The sequence below is a fragment of the Rhea pennata genome, chromosome Z (assembly GCF_028389875.1).
Source record: "Rhea pennata isolate bPtePen1 chromosome Z, bPtePen1.pri, whole genome shotgun sequence".
Taxonomy (NCBI): domain Eukaryota; kingdom Metazoa; phylum Chordata; class Aves; order Rheiformes; family Rheidae; genus Rhea; species Rhea pennata.
Window position 1 is genome coordinate 42183676 of NC_084702.1, and position 20339 is coordinate 42204014.

General features: G+C 38.4%; 1 protein-coding gene across 1 annotated transcript in view; it reads right to left on the reverse strand.

Annotated features, from left to right (window-relative positions):
• CAMK4 (calcium/calmodulin dependent protein kinase IV) overlaps window positions 1-20339 on the reverse strand; it is a 166291-nt gene that overhangs the window by 95468 nt on the left and 50484 nt on the right. Inside the window, exon 3 of the mRNA XM_062600488.1 lies at window positions 174-252. Coding sequence (XP_062456472.1) covers window positions 174-252 — 79 coding nt within the window. The remainder of the gene's footprint in view (window positions 1-173; window positions 253-20339) is intronic.

The following is a 20339-nucleotide window of genomic DNA, read 5'->3' on the forward strand; positions in this document are numbered from 1 at the left end:
CCAGACTATTTTCAATGGTGCCCAGTGACAGGAAAAGAGGCAACAGGCACAAACTGAAATAAAAGAAGTTCCATCTGAGTGTGAGGAAAACTTCTTTACACGAAAGAAACCATACCCCCAAAAAGATAAAACCCAATATACAACATCCCCAAACAAAAAACAGAACAACTTACTGTCTTCTTCAACATTTTGACGGCGTAAGGTTTCTGGGTCCCTTTCTGCCTGCATCTGTAGACAATGGATGTAGCCCCACTAAATTAAAAAAAAAAAAAGGAAGAATAGTTGTACATATACCTCTTCGAACACGTCAATAAACAGAGTTGCCTAACTCATTTAAGTAAGTGGTCACAGCTGAAACTACATTTCTTACTTTTTCCTGTTTGAAAGCAAAAAGACCTCAATTTTTCCCCGCAGAAGCAATCAAAAACAGCGTAAAAACTGCTCTCTATTAGACTAGTGAACTTCAGTGGTTATTCTGCTAACAGAAACTGCAAGAGCTCAAGATACTTTTCTGGTCATATCTTTTTTGAATTCTGACTCATTCCGGAAGTTTCTTTAAGACCTTAAGAAAAGTAATCTGGCCCCAAAACTTCCTTATCTCTGCTAAGGTAATCTGTTTGCAACAATTAGCTGAGTTTTTTTTTTTTTTTTTAAACAATGCTGGTGGCATTAATGAGGAGGAGTATAGAGTACATTTGTCCAACTAGCCAAATTCAGAACCAGTTCAAGCAAGCAGAACTCGTTAATTCAGTGGGAACTGATGGTGCTGTTCCTAGCTCATTCACTGGACTGGGCTCATATTTCCTAGCTGCCTTCAATGTGTACTCGTTCGAATGGACCAGGGTTGAGCACTCATAACATAAAATTAGAGAACTGCTGGCTGGAAGACGTGTCTCCAAGTAGGAGATTGGACTAGATAACCTCCAGATGCTCAGATAAGGTCAGTCACAGCTGCTTGGGTTATTCGCTGTACTCTGGTACTTGCAAGGAAGGGATCTGTACTATACGAATTGCCTAAGTGGATGAAAAAATCTCTGGCAAACTGTAAAATTTACAAACAATTCAAGTAACTTTATGCTCCACCACACTTTCTGTTAGATATTTTTGAGCATCCTAGGGCCAGTCACCATCAAATCAGATGCATTTAAGTGCTATAGGCGAGCATGGGGTTTAAGACATTTCTGAACTGACCGACAGCAGTAAGCATGCAGAATAGAATAAGCAAATCTGTCCTCATGAGATTTCCGTTACTCACTTCCAGATTTGACAATTCTGAGTAGCTGCAGGTCTTTATACTACAGGGGACTGCTGTTACCATGTACAATTTTGTGAATAATGGAGACAGTAGCTCTGCAGTGAAAGAACGCCACATGCACCACACAGCTGAATGCACTGCAGACATCTCTGAACCACAAGAAACCCAAGTTGCTACGTCTGTAAGAGACGCTCACAGGCTGTGGCATGACACACAGATTCCTTGGTTTTAAGCAAAGGAATGGTTTAGCCATGTTTGTGTATATATATTATACTGTGCTACAAGGCTTACTATATGGGGTGCAGTGCTGTCTTATGTGCTGCCTGCATGCACGTTCTGCACTTGTCTCTCCTCAGCACAGGCAGATTGGGTGCAGATGCTTGATGGTGCCCTACGTAGACATGCCCTTACTCTTCTGAGTACCTGGGTGAGTGCAAGAACTGGCACTTGACTGAGAATGCGTGTTATCGAAAAACCTCTTCATCTGGAAAGTCACCTACAGCAAGGTTTACATGGCTCAGTCATCTGAGGGTTTGTGTGCATCAAACGCACATACAGTACTCTTCAGCTCAAGTGCTAAAATGATTTGTCTCTTATTGATAAGTGTGTGGGAGTAGTGCAAGCCTCAGTGACTCCCAGAATCATTACATAAATTTAATTAGATTTCTTCTCCTTGGCCAACTCTCACATGGTTCTATTTAGTAGGAAAAAAAAAAAACACCACATGAAAAACTCTCACATCTTTTAGATACAAAAGAAAATGTTAAAAGGACCTGCTGTGATAAGGTTTACACCTCCAATATTTCACTACAGCATTGCAGTGGGGAAGTTCCTGTAAATAAATCATTTCTCTATCCCGCTTCACATATCCAGGGTGTAATATAAACAATTAAACTAATTAATCTACATATGCTCTTGTTAAGTAGGCAGCAAACTTTCTAGAAATGATTATATAAACAATATTTTACAGCTAGATGGAGGGCTGTCACTCTCAATAATTCTATTTTAATTGTTTGCTTAACCAATTTGAAACATGGCTCTGAAAAGTTTTCCACATGAACAAAAACCTGATCACCACAACATTTTTGATGACTTTACATAACTGGCTTAATGATTAGATGAACAGCTCATTGAGTAGGGCTGGCTAGCGCGGCACCATCTTTATCAGTTCATTTGGCAGCATCTAAAGCTGCACAAAGGGGCAGCACAGTCCTAGAAAGAGGATATGACAGCACTGAGAGAAAGCAATTTAAGGACTGTCCAAATGAGCAGTATGCAATTAGCCTTGTCAGCCACCATTCAAAATGCATGTATAAAGGCTAGTTTAGAAATGATTCCCTACCGTAAGGAACCTTGACAGCACATCCCCTGGAGTCCTAATTTGGGGGCAAGATGCTTTTTCTCCTAGTGACAAAATAACATAAGACTTGGGAACACTTTCAGAGGGATTTCTTTCTGTTTGTTGTGTCGACACTTAAACTTGACAGATCTGCTCCCATCAGCAAGGAGAGACATCACCAAGCTAATGGCCAGCACGACCTTCTTCCTCTTCCTTGTCAGAAACCAGTGCCAGAAGTCAGAAACAGAGTGGCAACTGCTTAGACGAGTCCTGGTGTAAGAGTGTCTGCTGAGCTTTGCAAGTGCAGACCTGACTCCTTTGCTCTCTGGCAGTAAGAAAGGGCCATATCTCTCTCTTTCTCCTTTCTCTCTCTCTCTCTCTCTTTTAAGCAGCCTCTGGGGATCCCTTCTTTTTACCATATCTATGCAAACAGAGCTGCTTTGTGCACAGAAGTTCATTCTGCTCTGCTTATCTCGGGGCTGACTGCAGGAGCTCAGCAAGCCTTCTGCTGAACCAGCACATACAGCTTCCCTGGGTCTGTTTGACTTGGAGAGTCACCAGTATAACCTGAATGATTAAAGCCTCAGTCAACAAAAAGCAGTGGAAAGCTTCAGTGACAAAAAGCATGTGTAACTGAAAAGCTCAGAGAGCTACTAGTTGATACCTCTGCCCTCATCTTGAGATTTCAGCATCAATCCTTGACTGCAAACAATGGGACTCTCAGAGGCTTGGAATTTGTATCAGCTAAACATTTCCTTGACACTTTTGCTCAGACAACAGAACTATGTAGAAACCAAAAACTCCTATGGCAACGCACGTGCCGCTTGCAGCAAGCCTGGAATTTCCAGGCAGGCGGAGAGACTGGGAGCCTCTCGGGGTCTCAGGCTCTGCAGCTGGTGCTCCAAACTGCATGAATGTTATTAACAATGTTACAGAAAGAAACCACCTATGCTCAGTAGTTAATGCACCTAGCTCAATAAACACAAGACACCACCACCAGAGAATATTTATTCCTACAAGGTGGAACAGAAGAAATTGAGAGCACCCTGAGCCCACGCAGCTAATGAGCACTTGTAGAAATACACTGCAGTGTGTGATTGACAACCAAACCCATTCCCTATTCACCCTAGGAACCAGAAATGAAGCCTCCCGTGCTCCAGATGAGTCTGCCAACAACAGGACTATCCACTGAATAATGCTGACAGATTTCAAATCACTCCTACCAGCTCTTACCTTTTTGTAGCTGGTGGGAAATAAGTAAATAAAATATTGTATTATACTATTTATGCTTGTGTATATGTGTTTGTGTATTTATATTTATTTACTTTTTAAGATGGTTAGGTTTAAAAGAGAACCCTGTTTTATTTTGTGCTTGTAAATCTCTTTCTTCTGCATAGAACAGACTGCCTGATTTCAAAACATAAATTATTTAAAGTTGGCTGGAACAATATAAAAAAGGCATGTTGTTGTAAATTAAAGTAGTTCACTAGAACAGTAAAAATTAGAATTTCTACTTTGCTGAAAACATCATTCCCTTTTACCGACATAGGTATCTCTGTCTGGAAAACAGCTTAATGATTCTGTTAAGATTTATTTTTAAAAGCCCACGCGTAACTGAATATGCTAAAAATTAACTATTTTTAAACAACAATTAACACAATAATTTTAAAAAAATCAGACAATGCTTTACTATATGCTTTACTACGCCATGGGTTGCTATGTCCATTTTTGAACTAACAAAAAGGTTTAAGATGCTGTTTACATCTCAAATAATGCTACCTGGTCATAATGCACAATAAAATATTTGCTTCCATATGATGGGCTGACTGCACTAAGAACAGTAACAATCCAGCAAAAGCCTTCTGATGGCCTATATATGAAATGTATCACAACTGCTACACACACACACTCTTCAGTACTACCGCAGCACTACAACTTCCCTGCAGAAAACTTCACTGACATGATAAACGTACCCAGCTTAGTCCAAAGATGCCGTGAACAATTTAAAGTATTAAAGTATTTAAAGTATTAAAACTGCTTAATGCATGAAATCAGACCAAAATCCAATCACTGATCTCTGCATGTGTCGCCTTCCACATAAATTTGAAAGATGTTTTGAAACATTAAAAATGTACATGTAAAATTTTTTGCCCTTGAATATACACTTTGAATTATTTTTCTGCTCACAGTGCTTTGTGTTACTGAATTCTCAATTATTTTAGGGCAATAATTTAGAGACTGAAGTATTTAAAATGCTTAAAACAAGTAGAACAGCAGAAATTATTACTTGTACACTATATCTGATGTAAATATATCAAATAACAAGCAGATTACAGACAGCATTTTAATGAATGCTCACAAAGGAGAGGAATTCAAGTAAAAGAACTAAACAGACGTGTGCTGACACCACAGACTGAACCAGGGATCTCCAAAACAAGAAACATGAGCGGTAAGCTGAAGAGGCTGCCTCCGTGGCTGTGAGCTATGAAAGATTCGTAGCTTCTGTAATGAGGCACGGAGAAAGGCAAGGATAAAAAGCAGTGGAAAAAGTGTATACATGTTGTTAAAAATAGAGAGAATAACGTGAATGAATCCTAAAATTAATAAGGAGTCAGGAAAAAAAGTGGTATTTAAAGAGAACGACACTTGCATTTTGAAGTCCTCAGATACCGCAGTTGATCGATGCGGAAAAGACGCATCACCCAACTATCTGTGGTAAGGCAGGACTGACTAGGTCAGGCAGACGTGCGCGACCAACAGGCGCCGGAGCTGAATGTCCCTGTGCGCAGAGGAAGACAGCGCGATAGGTTCTGCTTGGGCTAAGGAGTCAAGACTGCAAAGGCGAGAGAAGAGAGAGGCTCACGTGTCAAGTACATGGAGCCGAAAATAAGGGTGTCAGCACAGATGGAACGAAGGCAGGGATGTCCGTAAGGCATGTTAAGGAGGTGGAAGTGGTATTGTGAATTTGTAAATGAAGGTGGTAAAGGATAACATGGAATCTGCAGGATCGGGCACGGAGCCACTGTGCAAACGGACAGGGAGAGAAGAGCCAAGGCAAGAAAGGACACGATTTGAGCCAGGTTGGAAAAAAAATCTTCTCCCTCACGAGAAGCTGCCTCAACAAGCGGAACAAAAATGAAACACAGCCACACATTTCATCACAGGTAGGCAAGAAAAGTGAATTCTTGGAGCTGTAGTTTCTGTAATAAAATATTTGAAAAGAGTCAGTCACAGTATTTCCACTAGAAGTAGAAAAAAATATCCTTTCACAAAGTAGGTCAGCATCTCCATACCACGCTCACTCATCCCAGGTTTTATAATGCATTTCAAATCAACTCAGTACAAATACACTCCTCAAGTAATCTCATCTAAATTTCATTTAGATTAAATTCCTTAAGTTCTGAATTGATTTAAAAAAAAAAATTAGTTTGCGCTTCATGTAGTCACAGAACTATTACACAATCTAGTCTGTCCAACCAAATCAGGCAAAAAAATGAATGGTCCCAAGAAAACCCTGCATAGTACAGAGCCTCAGAAATCTCTGCTGTCAGAGGAGGTGCAGAAACAGATTCGAGTCCAATATTGGTTTCCATAAAGAATATTGAATGTTTCTGCAGATTATAGAAGTACCATAATAAAATACATTACTTCACTCTCTTACATTCACACGAGGAGGTCAAAATGGATTTAAAGCAATTAAATTACTGTTTTTAGACTTCCAAGTTAAATGCCCCATTTGAAGATAGATAAAAGCTTGCGGCAGAACAAGAAAAGTCATTGAAAGAACTACTGTCATCCATACAAATGGAAATTACATTAAAAAAATTACACATTCCATGGTATTACTATTCTTTCATTTAAAAAAGCACATGCGCGTAAATTCAGAAATTCTCACAACTGTCATGTGAGAAGCTAGGAAGTGTATCAGAACAAAGTCTATAAAAGTCTATAAAGTTCTATAGTGAACTTGCAAGCAATTTTAGAAGTATTGTTCAAATCTACTTTCCAAAGTACAAGCATAAAGAGGGTTCCAAAGCATATATAGATTACATATATGCATGTTATCCCTCCTCTTCTGATTTAACACTGATTCTTTAGAAAAAACTTTCAAAAATTCTAAAAGCTTCTTCTAAACATGCCTCTCCATGTGTGTGACCTGCAATTCTGTGCAACTGCAGCCCTCCCTTCTCCTTCATTGTATCACAGTAATAAATAAAATAGAAAATTTTGCAAAACAAGCACGATGGGGAAAAAACAGCTTGAAATCCTATATAGAATTATTAGTATAAAGTATAAAATTATTATTTGATGAAGGCAAGCTCCTAAAAAGTATAAAATTATTATTTCAAGAAGGCAAGGTTGATGGAAAAATATAATACATAGTCCATGAAAGAAAGGTAATTCCATTACATCTCAGAGTTTTATCTGGTTTGATTTTGACAACAAAGAAAATCAGTACTTTTCAGAATTTCATTCTATATGTCTTACTTTCTGCATTAATTTTCTAGCATCTTATGTGACAGGATGTTTTAGCAATCTACTCCTATTTAGCCTGGCCTGCGAATGCAATGCAATAGACCAATAAGGTATTTTAGATATTCGGACTTTTCACTGTGTTGTATAGACAAATGTAAAGGACCCTTACAGAAGCACCTCGATAAAAAGGAAGTCAAAGAAACTTCTTAAGAGAAGCATATCATTTTTCTTGCATTTTAAAAAGTTGCAACTTCCCTACAAAAGGTCTATGTTGTTTGTAAATGAATACTAGCCAAATTAACATTTGCCAATATCCCTAAACTTGTATCTTCTACAGATAACAATTTATGGAATTGTGATTTTATTTTATTTACTTATTTATCTATGGAACCTTAGATGTGGGTTAGGTTGGCTAATGAAATGCCACTTAAAATGCAGCAGCCCAAGCCACCATTAATGTGCCAGTAGCTGCTCCTTCATAGCTGCAGGGCAGGGGAAGCAGCAAGGGGAGCCCGGAGTCCCGGCCTTGGGGCAACTTGCCGGGGCTGTGGTGGCTTATTTCTCAGTAGCCTCCAGCAGGACTCTTCCTTCAGGTCAAGGATGGCAGGGAATTTATAGAAATGAAGCACATGTAACACACGAGAATGCTAACCGCTCTGCCAAATCTGAGGTTACTTACTGCCTTTAAAAACTACGGACACTTAGCTAGGGGTTAAGTTACCTGTGTTTGTTGTAACATCCATGTTAACACTACACTACTTCCCCCACTCAGATATTACTTCTAAAGTCTCTGTTTTTGCAGCGGGTAAACGTTCAGGACTGGAAACAGATCAAGAAAACTACTTAACTTAAAGAGTTTTGACGAAGCTGGCTTCCCTGCTTTTAAGTCTTTTTTGTCAAAGTACATAACTTCAGCAGTTCAGTTTAAGATATTAAGAGAACAGAAGAATATAACCTGACCCAGACTTATTAGAAGTGCCACTGTCATTATCTCATACCTTCATTTGAAAGCATGGAAGCAAAATTTGAACTGCAGTGAATATCAGAGGTTACCACTTCATTACGGGTTATGCTGTGCTCCTTGGTGTAACTCACTTTCACAGAAGGCAATGCTTTTAGTAAGACTGCTGAAATGCAGATGTGAGGTAAAGATCAGAGCACTTAAACAATACAGCACCGCAGAAGAAAAACATGCAGAAAATACTGAAGGGGTTCACTCTTTCTCCTTTTTCCTTTGATCCCTGTCAAATATTTGGGTTAGACCTCATATGAGAACAGTTTTATTTCTAGAACAGCAGGGAAGCTTCACAATAGCAAAACCAATCTCTTCTTATCAAGTCTGAAAAAAAAATTACAACTGAAAGTTGCCTAGAAAAAATAAAAAACAGCACTTGAAAGCCCACTTGCAACAGTGTCAAATTTATTTTTCCACATTAAGCTCTTGCAGTTCAATAGGTCTAGGAATTGATTTTGAATATTTTATTTAGAACAGAGTTTTCCTTTGAGACTCTTCTATCTTTTTGGGGATAGATTTACCTACTCATCTACTTTAAGCAGTGCAATGCAAAAGGCAGTATCAGAAAAAGGAGGTAAAAGCTGACCCACTAAACTCCCACTGCGTCCAACAGAACGCAGGTTTCATGCTGCGTATTGAACTTTGAAAACACCGGAGCAAATTTTCAAACCCAGATGCTTAAACTACGTGAGAGAGAGGCACCAGATCCTTGGATTAACAGTCATACGCGTATTCTCACAGCTACTGATTCTCTGCATGTACTGGCTACCTATGTAACCCACCGTGCAGCTACCATTCCTCTCTAAACAGCGCACAAAGCCCGACCGCTTGAAATACTTCACTGAGCACAGCCCTGTGGAATCACGCACACCTTGTTTTAAACACCCTTTAAGCCATTAGCTCAGAAGCAGCCCTTTTCTTCATTTTTTCCTCCTCTTCAGAGGTATAGCTGAAGAAAAACATTCAATTCTCATCATTTATTTAATCTTCATGAAGTAGTGTGTGCAAGAAGAAATAGCACTCAGCAGTAAAAACTTTTAAAATCTTCCAAAATGCTTGGTCCAAGAAGAGAAGTCTTACAATTCTCCTTCAGAGATACTTTATTCTTGAAGTAAAATGATAAGCTGAAATCACTGATTTCCCATAACAGGAACTTCTAATCAAGTCATTTCTAATATTTCTTTAACACTCAAAAAAATCTAATTTGCCAACTTAAATCGTAATCATAGTGATAACCTGTACACTTGAACACAGTTTTGTTGCAATAATACAATCACAATAAAAAGTGCAGTGAGCAGCATTGAGCATACTGGAATTATATACATGGAACAAAAAAGCAGCTTTTCCAGAAAGCGAAGGTTCCACCGAGACAATATTCCCCACGGCAACTTGTGTCAGCGGGGTCCTCGTTTCAACCAGAGTGATAGGGTTTGCAGTTACAGTTCGCTTGACAAGCGAACGCCAACCTCTGCAGGCGTGGGGCAAGGTGCCGGGCCAGGTCTGCCCTTAACGCCCAACCTTTTCAGCTGGGCAGATGTTGCATCCAAGGGCTGGAAAAGGCAACGTTGCTAAGTGGATCTAGCGCTTCTCTACATACCGCATTTCCTCCGTGCACGCACAGGATTGGTCCTGGGCACTGCTGAGCTGTCCCTGCCAACAGGAGGCAGCTGCCAGGGGGGCAATTCATGCTGCCAACCCCAGCGCTGCCCTCCACCCTCCCGAAGGGGTAAGGTGTGCAATAGGCCAGAGCCACTGCTGCGTGGTTGCAGCTTCTGCTCGGCTTTACCCTCTCCTCTCAGTCATAATTATAAGATTGTCACACATGATGGACCGAAATCTTAGCAAAAGTCAAGACGCACTATTCACTGCTTCCACATTACCACTCAGGCAGCTGACCCTCTGCAAAGCAAAACAAGCGAAAAGCCCTGATTTATCACAGAAAAGACTCAAGTCACACCAATATCTTCTGCTTCTCCTTTATTGCTCTCCAAGCTCTTATAAACTGACCATTTAATAATTTGTTCTAATACTTTTATAGGTATTGATGTTAGCCTTACTGCATTACAATCCATGCATTCATTGGCCGTCACCTCCATCCTTTTTTCACTCATATGTATTTGCTTTTTTCCTAGTCTTTTGGGAGCTCTCTTGCATGTTGTCTATTTTCAAAGAGCCAGCTAATGACTCAGATACTGCTCCAGAGAGTTTCTTCAGCATTTGGGAGTGAACATCACCATCTTTTCACCAACAGGAGCACCACTGAGTTACCTAAATACTCCTAAATCTGTTCCATTTGTGCCTGCACTTAATTCCTTGTTAAAATTGTTTTAATTACCTGGCTGCTATTAACATTTCATGTTTTCTCTGCCTAATGTTTTATTTGCTTGTCTTTCCTATTATGTAACGGACTTAACTTTTTTTTCCTCCCCCCCAACGTATTTCCCAAATCTATTCTTTAGTAACTATAATCAACTTTGCACCTTCAGCTTTTCTTACTCCCAGAGCTAGTGCTGTGTCCTCTCTTCTGTGTTGCTTTTTTCTTGCTTTCTGTGAAATTCCCTTTTTTAATCTTCATATTGTTTAGTAGTTCTCACTGCAGACACATATACTTACAGGAATTTCAAAAGGACATTCAGAACATTACAGAATCCATCCTTAGTGATGGTGATTACAGACAATCCTGGGAACTAATAACGTATACACAAGCAAGTACATGTACAACAAACTATATTTTCAAGAATGTGGCATTGCTACTCAATGTTTGAGATGAGCTTTCTGTAAGCACAAGAGTGAAATTACTGTTTTCTAGGGGAAGATTCCAGATCTTCCCCAGGAACAGTCTGGTCCACAAACACCTTTACATTGTATTCTCTTGAAACTCCCTAAACCAGGCAGTCTGAGTAAGCCATTGTTTAATAGACTGAGTTAGGGAGAGACTGTATTTTCCAATGATTACAATTTCTATTTTTAAAGGATCAGGTTTTTTTAGTTGTCAATAGTTGTGCTGTAATCTAGGATAACAATTCTAATCTAATATAGGTAGGTCTCTACTGCTATATAGAAAGAACTCAGAACAATAGTGCATACAGATTTAAAATTAATTCTTCCATGTACTTCCCACAAAGTACTTCCCACTCTTCCCAAAGTACTGAAACTTCAAGTACAACATACTCTAATGAAACATTTGAAGACCAGCCTTTTTAACCTTTATTAGAATGTAAAATAAAATCACATTTAAGCAGTGTTTGCAACATACCCTGTATAGGATTTACAAACATATTTTTTTAATATTTAAAAAATGTTTGTATAATACTTCCAGAGCGAGACTTGGAATGAAAAGGTGTAGTCATTTATGCCCCTGTACTGGTTCATGCACTTCTAGACACTTCTGAGACATGACTATACCATTAACTCTTGGTGCATCTTGACAGCTGGTGCTGGCGCTGCTGGGAAAGTGTACTCTGAGCCCTGGGCTTCAGCATGCCCATCTGCCACAGCTTGATGCCTCATTGCTACGAGACCTCTGTAAAGAGCCATTATGCACAATGATGCACAAGACAGAGGAGACTATCATCCAGATGCCAGAGACCTCTACATCCTTCATAAGGATGTATCAAGTTACCAGATAAGCAGGTATTTAGACAAGGCTGTTCAGCAATGTTGCACAACACTCCATATCTCAAGAAGAGAAGATCAAGCACTTCTTTCTTACATAGAGCATTTTCTTCACTTTGCCCAGAGGTGAGATTATTTGAGCATCTTAAAATAACAGGAAGAAATAAATGTTCTACCACTGTATCCTCAAAACAGAATTATTGTTCAATTTTGGAACTCATGGTAAGGCCCGTTGAAACAACAAAAGGCATACTTGCCCTGTCAGGGAGCAAATTTGTGCTGCTGTAATTTTATGGTACTGTGTCTCCTGTCTCCCTATGCACACAGAGAAAGTCAGACTGAGGAGAAGGAACACATTACAACAAACAGTCCCAGTTAATTCCAGCTCTGCTTCCAGGTTTCTTGGGGGCACTTGTGGACCTGAACATGGACAGAACATGCGTTGCAAAGGCTAATCATATCTCTAAATCTCGAGAAAGTCTTTCAACACACAGAGCAATCACCAACAAAAGCACTGTTCTATCAATGGTATATAACACTGGCCTCTTATCACAGACTATTCTTTATAGCAAACAAATCTTGCTGGTTAGGTGTGTCAGGGAAAAGAAACCAAGGAGGAGTGAGAGATTTTTCATGTTCTTACATTACAGAAAGAATCGGTATAATCTCGGAGATGGGCTCAGGAATGAGAACCAGTCTATGAAAAAGTATGACATGCTATTGCCCCTGCCTCCTACAATGAATTTTCTTGATGTTTGAAAAGCAAGTATCTTTAGTGAGTTCTAAGATTTTACTATTGCCAACTACTGAAGTCCTTTACTCAACAAACTCAATGCAGTTCACAAGCATCTAATTGCTGCTTCTAGGCTGAGATTTTGAAAGTCTGATTTACTAACACTGGATCAAAACTGAACAACAATTCTTTTTTAAAGTTTTAAGAAAGTATGTTTAGTTCTTACTGTGGTCAAGAGGTCACCCATTCAGATTGCTTCCTTATGCATACAAAAATACCAAAAATATGTAAGTTTTCATAAGTATCTAGCTAACAATGCTTCTATCTTGCAAAAAAATCATTAAGTTTTAGCATATGGCAATTACCTAAAGTAAGGTCAAACCTTTTAAACCTTGGCTTCAAAAAGAAGGACACAGTATAGTATAAATTTACATGATTCGTTACATCCTCGAGGAAAAAAGAAAGCATAATTTTTTGAGGTTCACTGACAAGTTTATCTGTTTTTTCATTCAGATTTTTTTTCCTTCTTTCCTCAATAGTCTCTGAGAATGCAGTCTCTTTTCTACCTCCACGTATTCTAGAAAAAAACTGTTGGAAATGGCAAATTTTGGAATTCAGTCAGGAAACAAGTATTTTTAATGAAGCAACACAAATGTTTTTTAAATACTGAATATGCTGACAAACTTGAAAAACTGTCGCAAGCACACAGGTCACAGTATTTTGTGGAGGAATGTGTCCTGTCTTGATAATAAAAAGAAGTGGTTATGGCTGACAAAATATTAATGATCATGGCTAAACACAGCCTTGCTCTTTGGCATGAGTAATTTATATTACATTTTCAAGGATCTGCGAAGTGTTGTACACAATGCATAATACATTCTCAAGGATATTCAAGGCTCTACTCTGCTCTTTGTCCTTGTCTCCCTGCAGTCTCTTGCTTCCTCCGCTTCCCTGCTGGAGCTTTGCACAGCAAGAACTCTGTATCTTGCAACCCGTGATTTATATTTTTCTCCCCTATGGTCCTCCATATTTTGGGAATGACTGTGTGTCATTTAATCTCAGCTACTACTATGATCCTGTTTAGGGTCAATTAAAAATTAGGTAGATAAAATTTAAACAATAAATGCCTCATGGAAAAATGTTATAGCCTTTCCCCAGTCAAAGATGTGGTCTGCCTGTATCAAAGATGTGGTTCAAGTTGATGGAAGCTGGGATACATCTACCAGCTAATTCCCATATTTGATGATGTTTAATTCCTTGCAAGAGGAAGCAATGTACATGCCCACAAAATGACTTGAAGGACGCAGCAGGACTGCACAGCCATGTGGCCAGGACTGTATCACAAGATACTGGAACACACACAATAGATAAGCCGGCACTGATGAGGCCTTGAATCACTTCAGCCATCCTCCTTTCCCTGGTAAACCTATATTGGGAGAGGAGCTGGTTCAGAGCTAGGCTGAACACCACAATACCACACTGAAGCCAGTAACACTGATAGTAACTCTAGATTTTTCTGTTTTCCTAGGCAAGATACCACACAAACAAAAGCAACAAACAGAGAACCATCAGAAGGACATTACGAAGATGTTTCTCTAGTAATTTCAAGAAAACAGAAGCTTGAAAACAAGCAGTTCTCTCATTTTTCCAGTAAAAAAAAAAGTTTAAATATTCAAAGTTGACAGACAACCTCAGACATATCCTGCTGCTGCTCTAAAAGGTCAGAAACATTGTATATCTCTATTCAGAGATAGTAGAAAGTTGAGGGTGGATACAAAGACTGAAAAGCAGCTGAGTTGTAAAGCAGCCTTTCAACACTGGACATCTGATGTAGGTCTGAAATTTATTTTAGATCGAAAGTGGGACATGGTGATGTCATGCAGTTATACACACAGACAACTGGAAAAATATGTCAGTTAGTTAAAGGACAAAACTCAGTCAAACAGCCTAATGTTAAGTGCCAGAACTGACATGCCAAGGTGTAGAAAAACTATGCAACACCTGTCTAGCTGCGTTTATTTACCTTTCATACTTCTAAGCAATAAATTCACTCCAAAACAAATGTTATCAAAAAATACTGCCAGTCGTTATACATTCTTGTTCCTGCTTAAACCTAATAACATGCTACCATAAGCCTCTTAGGAGCTTCAGCTCATCTATTTCAAATTAATTACTTCATTTATGTATATTTTTTTTTCTGGATAGGATCCTTCAAAATCATTGTGTCCATTCCCTTAGGAAAAAAGTCTGGTACTAAAACAACATATTGCTGTCCTACATTTACTCCAGTATCTCTGGATGTTACCCTACTGCTGCATTTAGCCAATCAGAGCACTTTCTGAAGCCCCATATCCTTGATAAGCCTTTCTGCAGCAGCATAAATGCAAAATTTGCCTACAGGGCAAATTTGCCATCAACAACAATCAGAGCAGGATTAAGACCTAACCGTTCATTGTTGTAGTGTAAAATCTATGGAGACTGCTAATTATAGTATTAAATTTGCTCCTTCATTTCTCTAAACATAAAAATCAAAAGCAAAACCCAAAAGTCGTCTTTCTTTAACAGCCTCATTCTTCTAACATGGAACTCTTGATACATTAACAAAAATAATAATGGGAAAGAGAAACAGAAAAAAAAAATTAGTCATGTAGTTCAGATACCTCTTAGCTTTTATCAAAGGGCAAAATACGCCTCATCATAGACCTCACAAATAGCCCAAGTAAGACCTGAGCCTACCATGCAGATTGTTTTGCAGTGCTGAGATACAATCACAGAACACAAGTTATCAAAATTAAGTAAAATAGCTGATGAGATGCCCAAAGGCAAAATCTCTCCTTCTTGTTAAAATACAATTTTTTGTGCCAGTAACAGCTAGTCTTCGTCGGGGACATGATTATCTGAGAGACTGACTTGCAAGTGCCATGTTATTCTTTCATTTGTATCCTTAGGGGAAGTCAAGTTACACCAGCTTTTTTAAGAAATGGCATACCTGGCCTTTCTGACAGGTAAAATCAAGGTATTTAAGAATCACTAAAAATACATGCATTACATTGCCAGTGAAAATCACTAGCTTCTGACACAGTCCATCTGCTAATCTTTCAGCAGGGTGGGCCTGGCTATAGAAAGAGAAATCAAATGTTGCTGCAGAAATACTCAGATAGGATGGCCATATGGTGAAACACTATGGAGAGGAGGAGGGAAGAAAATTCTGAAGAGGTCACCCTCACTCCAAAGACCCACATTTCTCTGCCTGGTTGATTTGGGTCATGAAACAGCTCTTAGTTTTGGTCACTGGATTGCCCTGCAGGGGTAAATGTGCAGGGCAAGTATCACAAAGTTACAGCAACACTTCCGTGTGTAGCAAATCCAAACAATATTCTTGTTATTTTTTACAAATTCTTCTCCTTTTCTCAAAAGGAATGAAGAAAATAGACAGATGGAATTAGGATATTCTTCATGCATTTATTAGCACATACCTTATCAGCAGGAAAACTAAAGTATGTTTTCAAATATCTCTTTTGTCAGCCACTGAGAGAAAGGCGAACAGTGTTCTTTCTATCAAGTCAGACGTTACTCTTTTGTTAAACTGGTCCCAAGCTGTATTTCCTCTGCTTGGGAATCTATTATTAATTCACTGAGTTTCATGAGGTTCCACTACATTGTTCGCTGCTCATGAGTTCAAATGAATCCTTTCACTTCACTGACGTATAGTCAAGAGCAGAAAACACAGTAGCTGATTCCAAACCCTTCAAGAATCAAATTCTTTCTTCACTGTAGCCTGGAAATTAAAATCATCTCACCAACACAGAAGAATTACAGGCAGCACTTTAAAATCTAGGTGCCAGAGAATATCTTATACAGCATATTTAGCAGAAAGCAGTGAATGTCACATTGCACCATCAACTACAACTTGGAACAAAAACGCTAATTTTTGTGCATATGGCACAAGAGGGAAAGAGAGCAAGTCAGTAATTTTTATGGAAACATAAATATGTGCAACTTACTCAAAGCGCATATTTTGTGCTTCCTTCATTTATGCTTTCAAATACTGACTTATTCCCCCTCAAAGACAATCCAGAGCAAGTTTTCCATCATCCTGTTTAGTGATAGGGTAGTATCTTCCAATTGTCCCCATTTCTAGGTATCTACTTGGCTTCCTGGAGAATGGCAATTACCACAGCCTACTGTCTCCTAGTGAACAGACTCAAAATTATGATTAAAAATGTCCTTTTTGACATCTGATAATGGCTTGTGGATAATTCCTCAACTTCTGGTAATTTCCTTAATCTACAGTATCAAAGGTTTGTAGAAGTTCTGCATACAAGAACTTGCTTTGAATGCAGTTTATAATCAACTGAATTATTTCTATTGCAGGTAAAATACAATTATCATTCACATCCTATCATCTCTCACTTTTGTTTGCTTTTTGCTAGTATAGGAAATGGAAAAGGAGAAATCTACTGCCAAATCCAGGCTGCCCTCAAGACTAGACAGCAAGCCAGCAACTGCAGGGCAGGGCAGAGCCACCTCAGCGTGTCCCCTGATGAGCACCGGCTCTCGGAGGCCAGACCCTCCAAGTCGTGCTTGGCCAGGCTGCATGTCAGGGGGCAAAGCACACCATGCCCACAGCAGCTCCCAAGACTACTGATTCAGAGCTGACTAGATCTAGCCAACGCATTTTTAGTTGTTAAGAAATCAGGCAAACAAGAGGACATTTTTTTTTTTTTTTTAAAAAAAGGCTCTCAGATAATATTAATTATTAAGCTATCAAACATTTTAATAAAAATGCAAGGATAAATGCACATACTTGGATTACTATTTGCAAAATACTGGATTACTATTTGCAAGATACTAGACTAAGAAAGATATTGTACCTAGCCTTAGGAAAAAACAAAAATCTAAATAGAGGAAATTCAGACCATTCAAATCTGCAAAATAGATGTATTTGCTGCTTGTTCAAAGACAGCATAATGAAAATAAATGAACAGAGTAATTACATTTGATAATATGCTTAATACTATTCAGGACCTTAATAAGCTCTGAGCTATTGTATGTCACCACACATATGGCACATTTTATAGAGACTTACCCTTAACAATAGCAAAATAAATTATCCTATATATAGAAAAAATATATAGAATATACATATATCCTGTAGATATAGAAATTAGTAATGGTATGGCTTAATATATCTACTACTTGAGTGTACATGTTCACTGCAGTAACATACAAAGCAAGTTATTCCCAGTTGTGGGCAACTTCTAGACTCCCTTGTTGTTTGTTGAGAAATGGCATTGTTTCTATAAGAATGACTTTTTTTTTTTCTCAAGTAAACTGTGTTTGCAAAAGAAGATATTAATAGCCTCTGATTCTCTGATTTCCAGTTTCTCAGCAAATGTGTTTAGCTGCCTGCTGAAGCTAACAAACTACTGCCAATCTTCTATGCAATATAACTCTTTTTTGATTTTTTTTAAAAAAAACTCAAATCAAACTTCCCGTTTTGCATGTCACACAACTAATCCCTCCCAATTCCATCTGTATGCTCCTTCTCCCAGCAAAAATCTCTGCAACTTTGTAAGGACACCACATTTTGTTCCTAAAAGAGTAAATCAGCATTCGGCACATTTTCTACGATTATCAGAAAGGTTCAGTGACAGTCTCACTAGTTAGATCAACAGTTAACCTCTCTTTTCTCCAAGTGTGCTCCACTACTCTCCTTGACTAGAGCCTGAAGCTCTGAGATTATTCCCTTAAATTTCAATTCTACTCCTATCAATTGTAATGGTGGAAAGTCAGCGTTTCATAGTTTGTCCATCAGAGTGAAATCATTTTGCAAAGAGTGAACAGTAACTATTCATAATCAAAGATTACGGGCTGCTTAGTTCATAACAATGCAGTTTGTCCAATGATGAAAAACACTAGCCGTGACAAATGAAAGCCCCTCGCCTCTACTAAAGTAAAAGAAAGGAGGAGGTTACTAACAAGAGAGGTCTGCTTTTGTAATTTCATTACTCTCCGGTCAGAAAGATCCACCCATCGGTCTGAGATATGAGCACTGCCTAGCAGATCACATTTGAAAAGGAGGGCAAGCTCATCAGAAAAGCAAACTTCATCAGTTCCCAGTGCAGAGAAGAGAAGAATAAAAGAATTGTGCGGTTTAACAATTACAAACCTTGCGGAGCTGGAAAGCACAGGAGTGTGACAGATAACCTTATGTTTATGCTGTGCTTCGACCTTAAGGACTTCATTTCTTTATGAGAAGGGCTCCAGCTGAGCCCTTCTCATAAAAAAGGAAAACACAAAAAATAGCAATAAAATAAAATAACGAAGCCTAATATTAATAATCCCCAAAAGATAACTTATTGGTATTACTGATTGCTTACTGTTACAGTGATCTTTTTGTAAGCACAATCACTTCAGTTACAGAAACCACAGCAAATGTAGATGTTTACAACACAGTTATTCATAACAGGCTTTCAGTTGTAGCATTTCTTTTCATTTCAGCATTCGTAAGGTTTTACTTTTGTTTTGTGTTTTTTTTTTTTTTTTTTTTTTAAATTTATCTCACTTCATTCCTAAGGACTACTATGAATGAACACACAAAGTTATCTGTGTACTCCACAGCAGTAGAAATGGACAATACAGTAATTTGAAATCATTTCCATTTACTCAAGTACTACCGCAATGCTAAAGAGCAAAATAATCCAAATTGCTGTTCAGGTTCCATTACCAAACTTTATATACAGGAGTAATAATAACAATAATAAAATTTTAAAAATTACTGCATAGCTATTTCAAGTAATGTTCATACAATAAAGTGAATATATCATACCCCTTATAGTGATGGTAAGAGCAGTAATGTTATTGTTGGATATATTATAGCCCTTATAGCAATAACGTTATTGTAGCCATGATATTCTAAGAATATAAGGTAAGCTTTGCAGGAAGAGCTACCATCTTATTAGGTGTACTGACACTTTGGAAAAACTGGACGAGCTTTCAGTTCTTTCTTCATATTAGTAAAACACAGTCTGAGAGTATGCTGGAAACGCCTGTGGTGTCCTAGTAAAGACTGATAAAATGTTTTGCTGAGTACTGGAAAGAATTCAGCATATGACATCATTTTTGAAATGGCTGTCCTACTAATTTTTGAAGTCTTTACTTTTCTAGCCTATTTTAGTCATGGAACGAATCAACTTTTAACCTTCTCAACGAGTTAAAGAGATTGAAGAGGTTATGCAATAGGGAAAAATATGGCCCAAAGCATGTAAGATGACAGCTATCAGCACAATATATTCTGACAGATCAGTTAAAACCTTCATGAGCATCAATGGAATTTCCTCAAAGTTAGCTGGGCTCTTCTGAGATAAATTTTCTCACCAACCTAATCTAAAGGAAATTTCACTAAGGGAATTAGTTCTCTTCAAATAACAGGAGAAGAGTGGAAACTGAACAATGTTAGTTCAAGGGAATTTACACTGGGTAAAAAATAAACACACAACAAGAGGGGGAGCAATGCTCCAAAATGGAACCGGAAGAGGTGAAAGGATGTTTTAAGTGCATGAATATAGAGTTGAGGGTCAAGGTAAAACTGTAAATCCCATCTTGCAATCTAATGATCATCTTAATCACTATATCTATCAGGTGTTGTAGAAGTAAAAGGCTAAAAAAAACCCACAACTCAAAATACTACAGTTATTTTAAAGCTAAAAACTTCTAAAACTGTGAGCTAACATGGTTCCCTTTCATCCAGTTAAGGTAGCCAGAAAGATGTGCTACTGAAGAGTAATACTGTCAGCCGAGACATGAAGTATTAAAACTCCTCTAGCTGTCTTCCCCTCCACATTATTTACATTACCGGTTGTTAAAACACAGAACTTTGTGATTCATCCTTTTCAGTGGACTC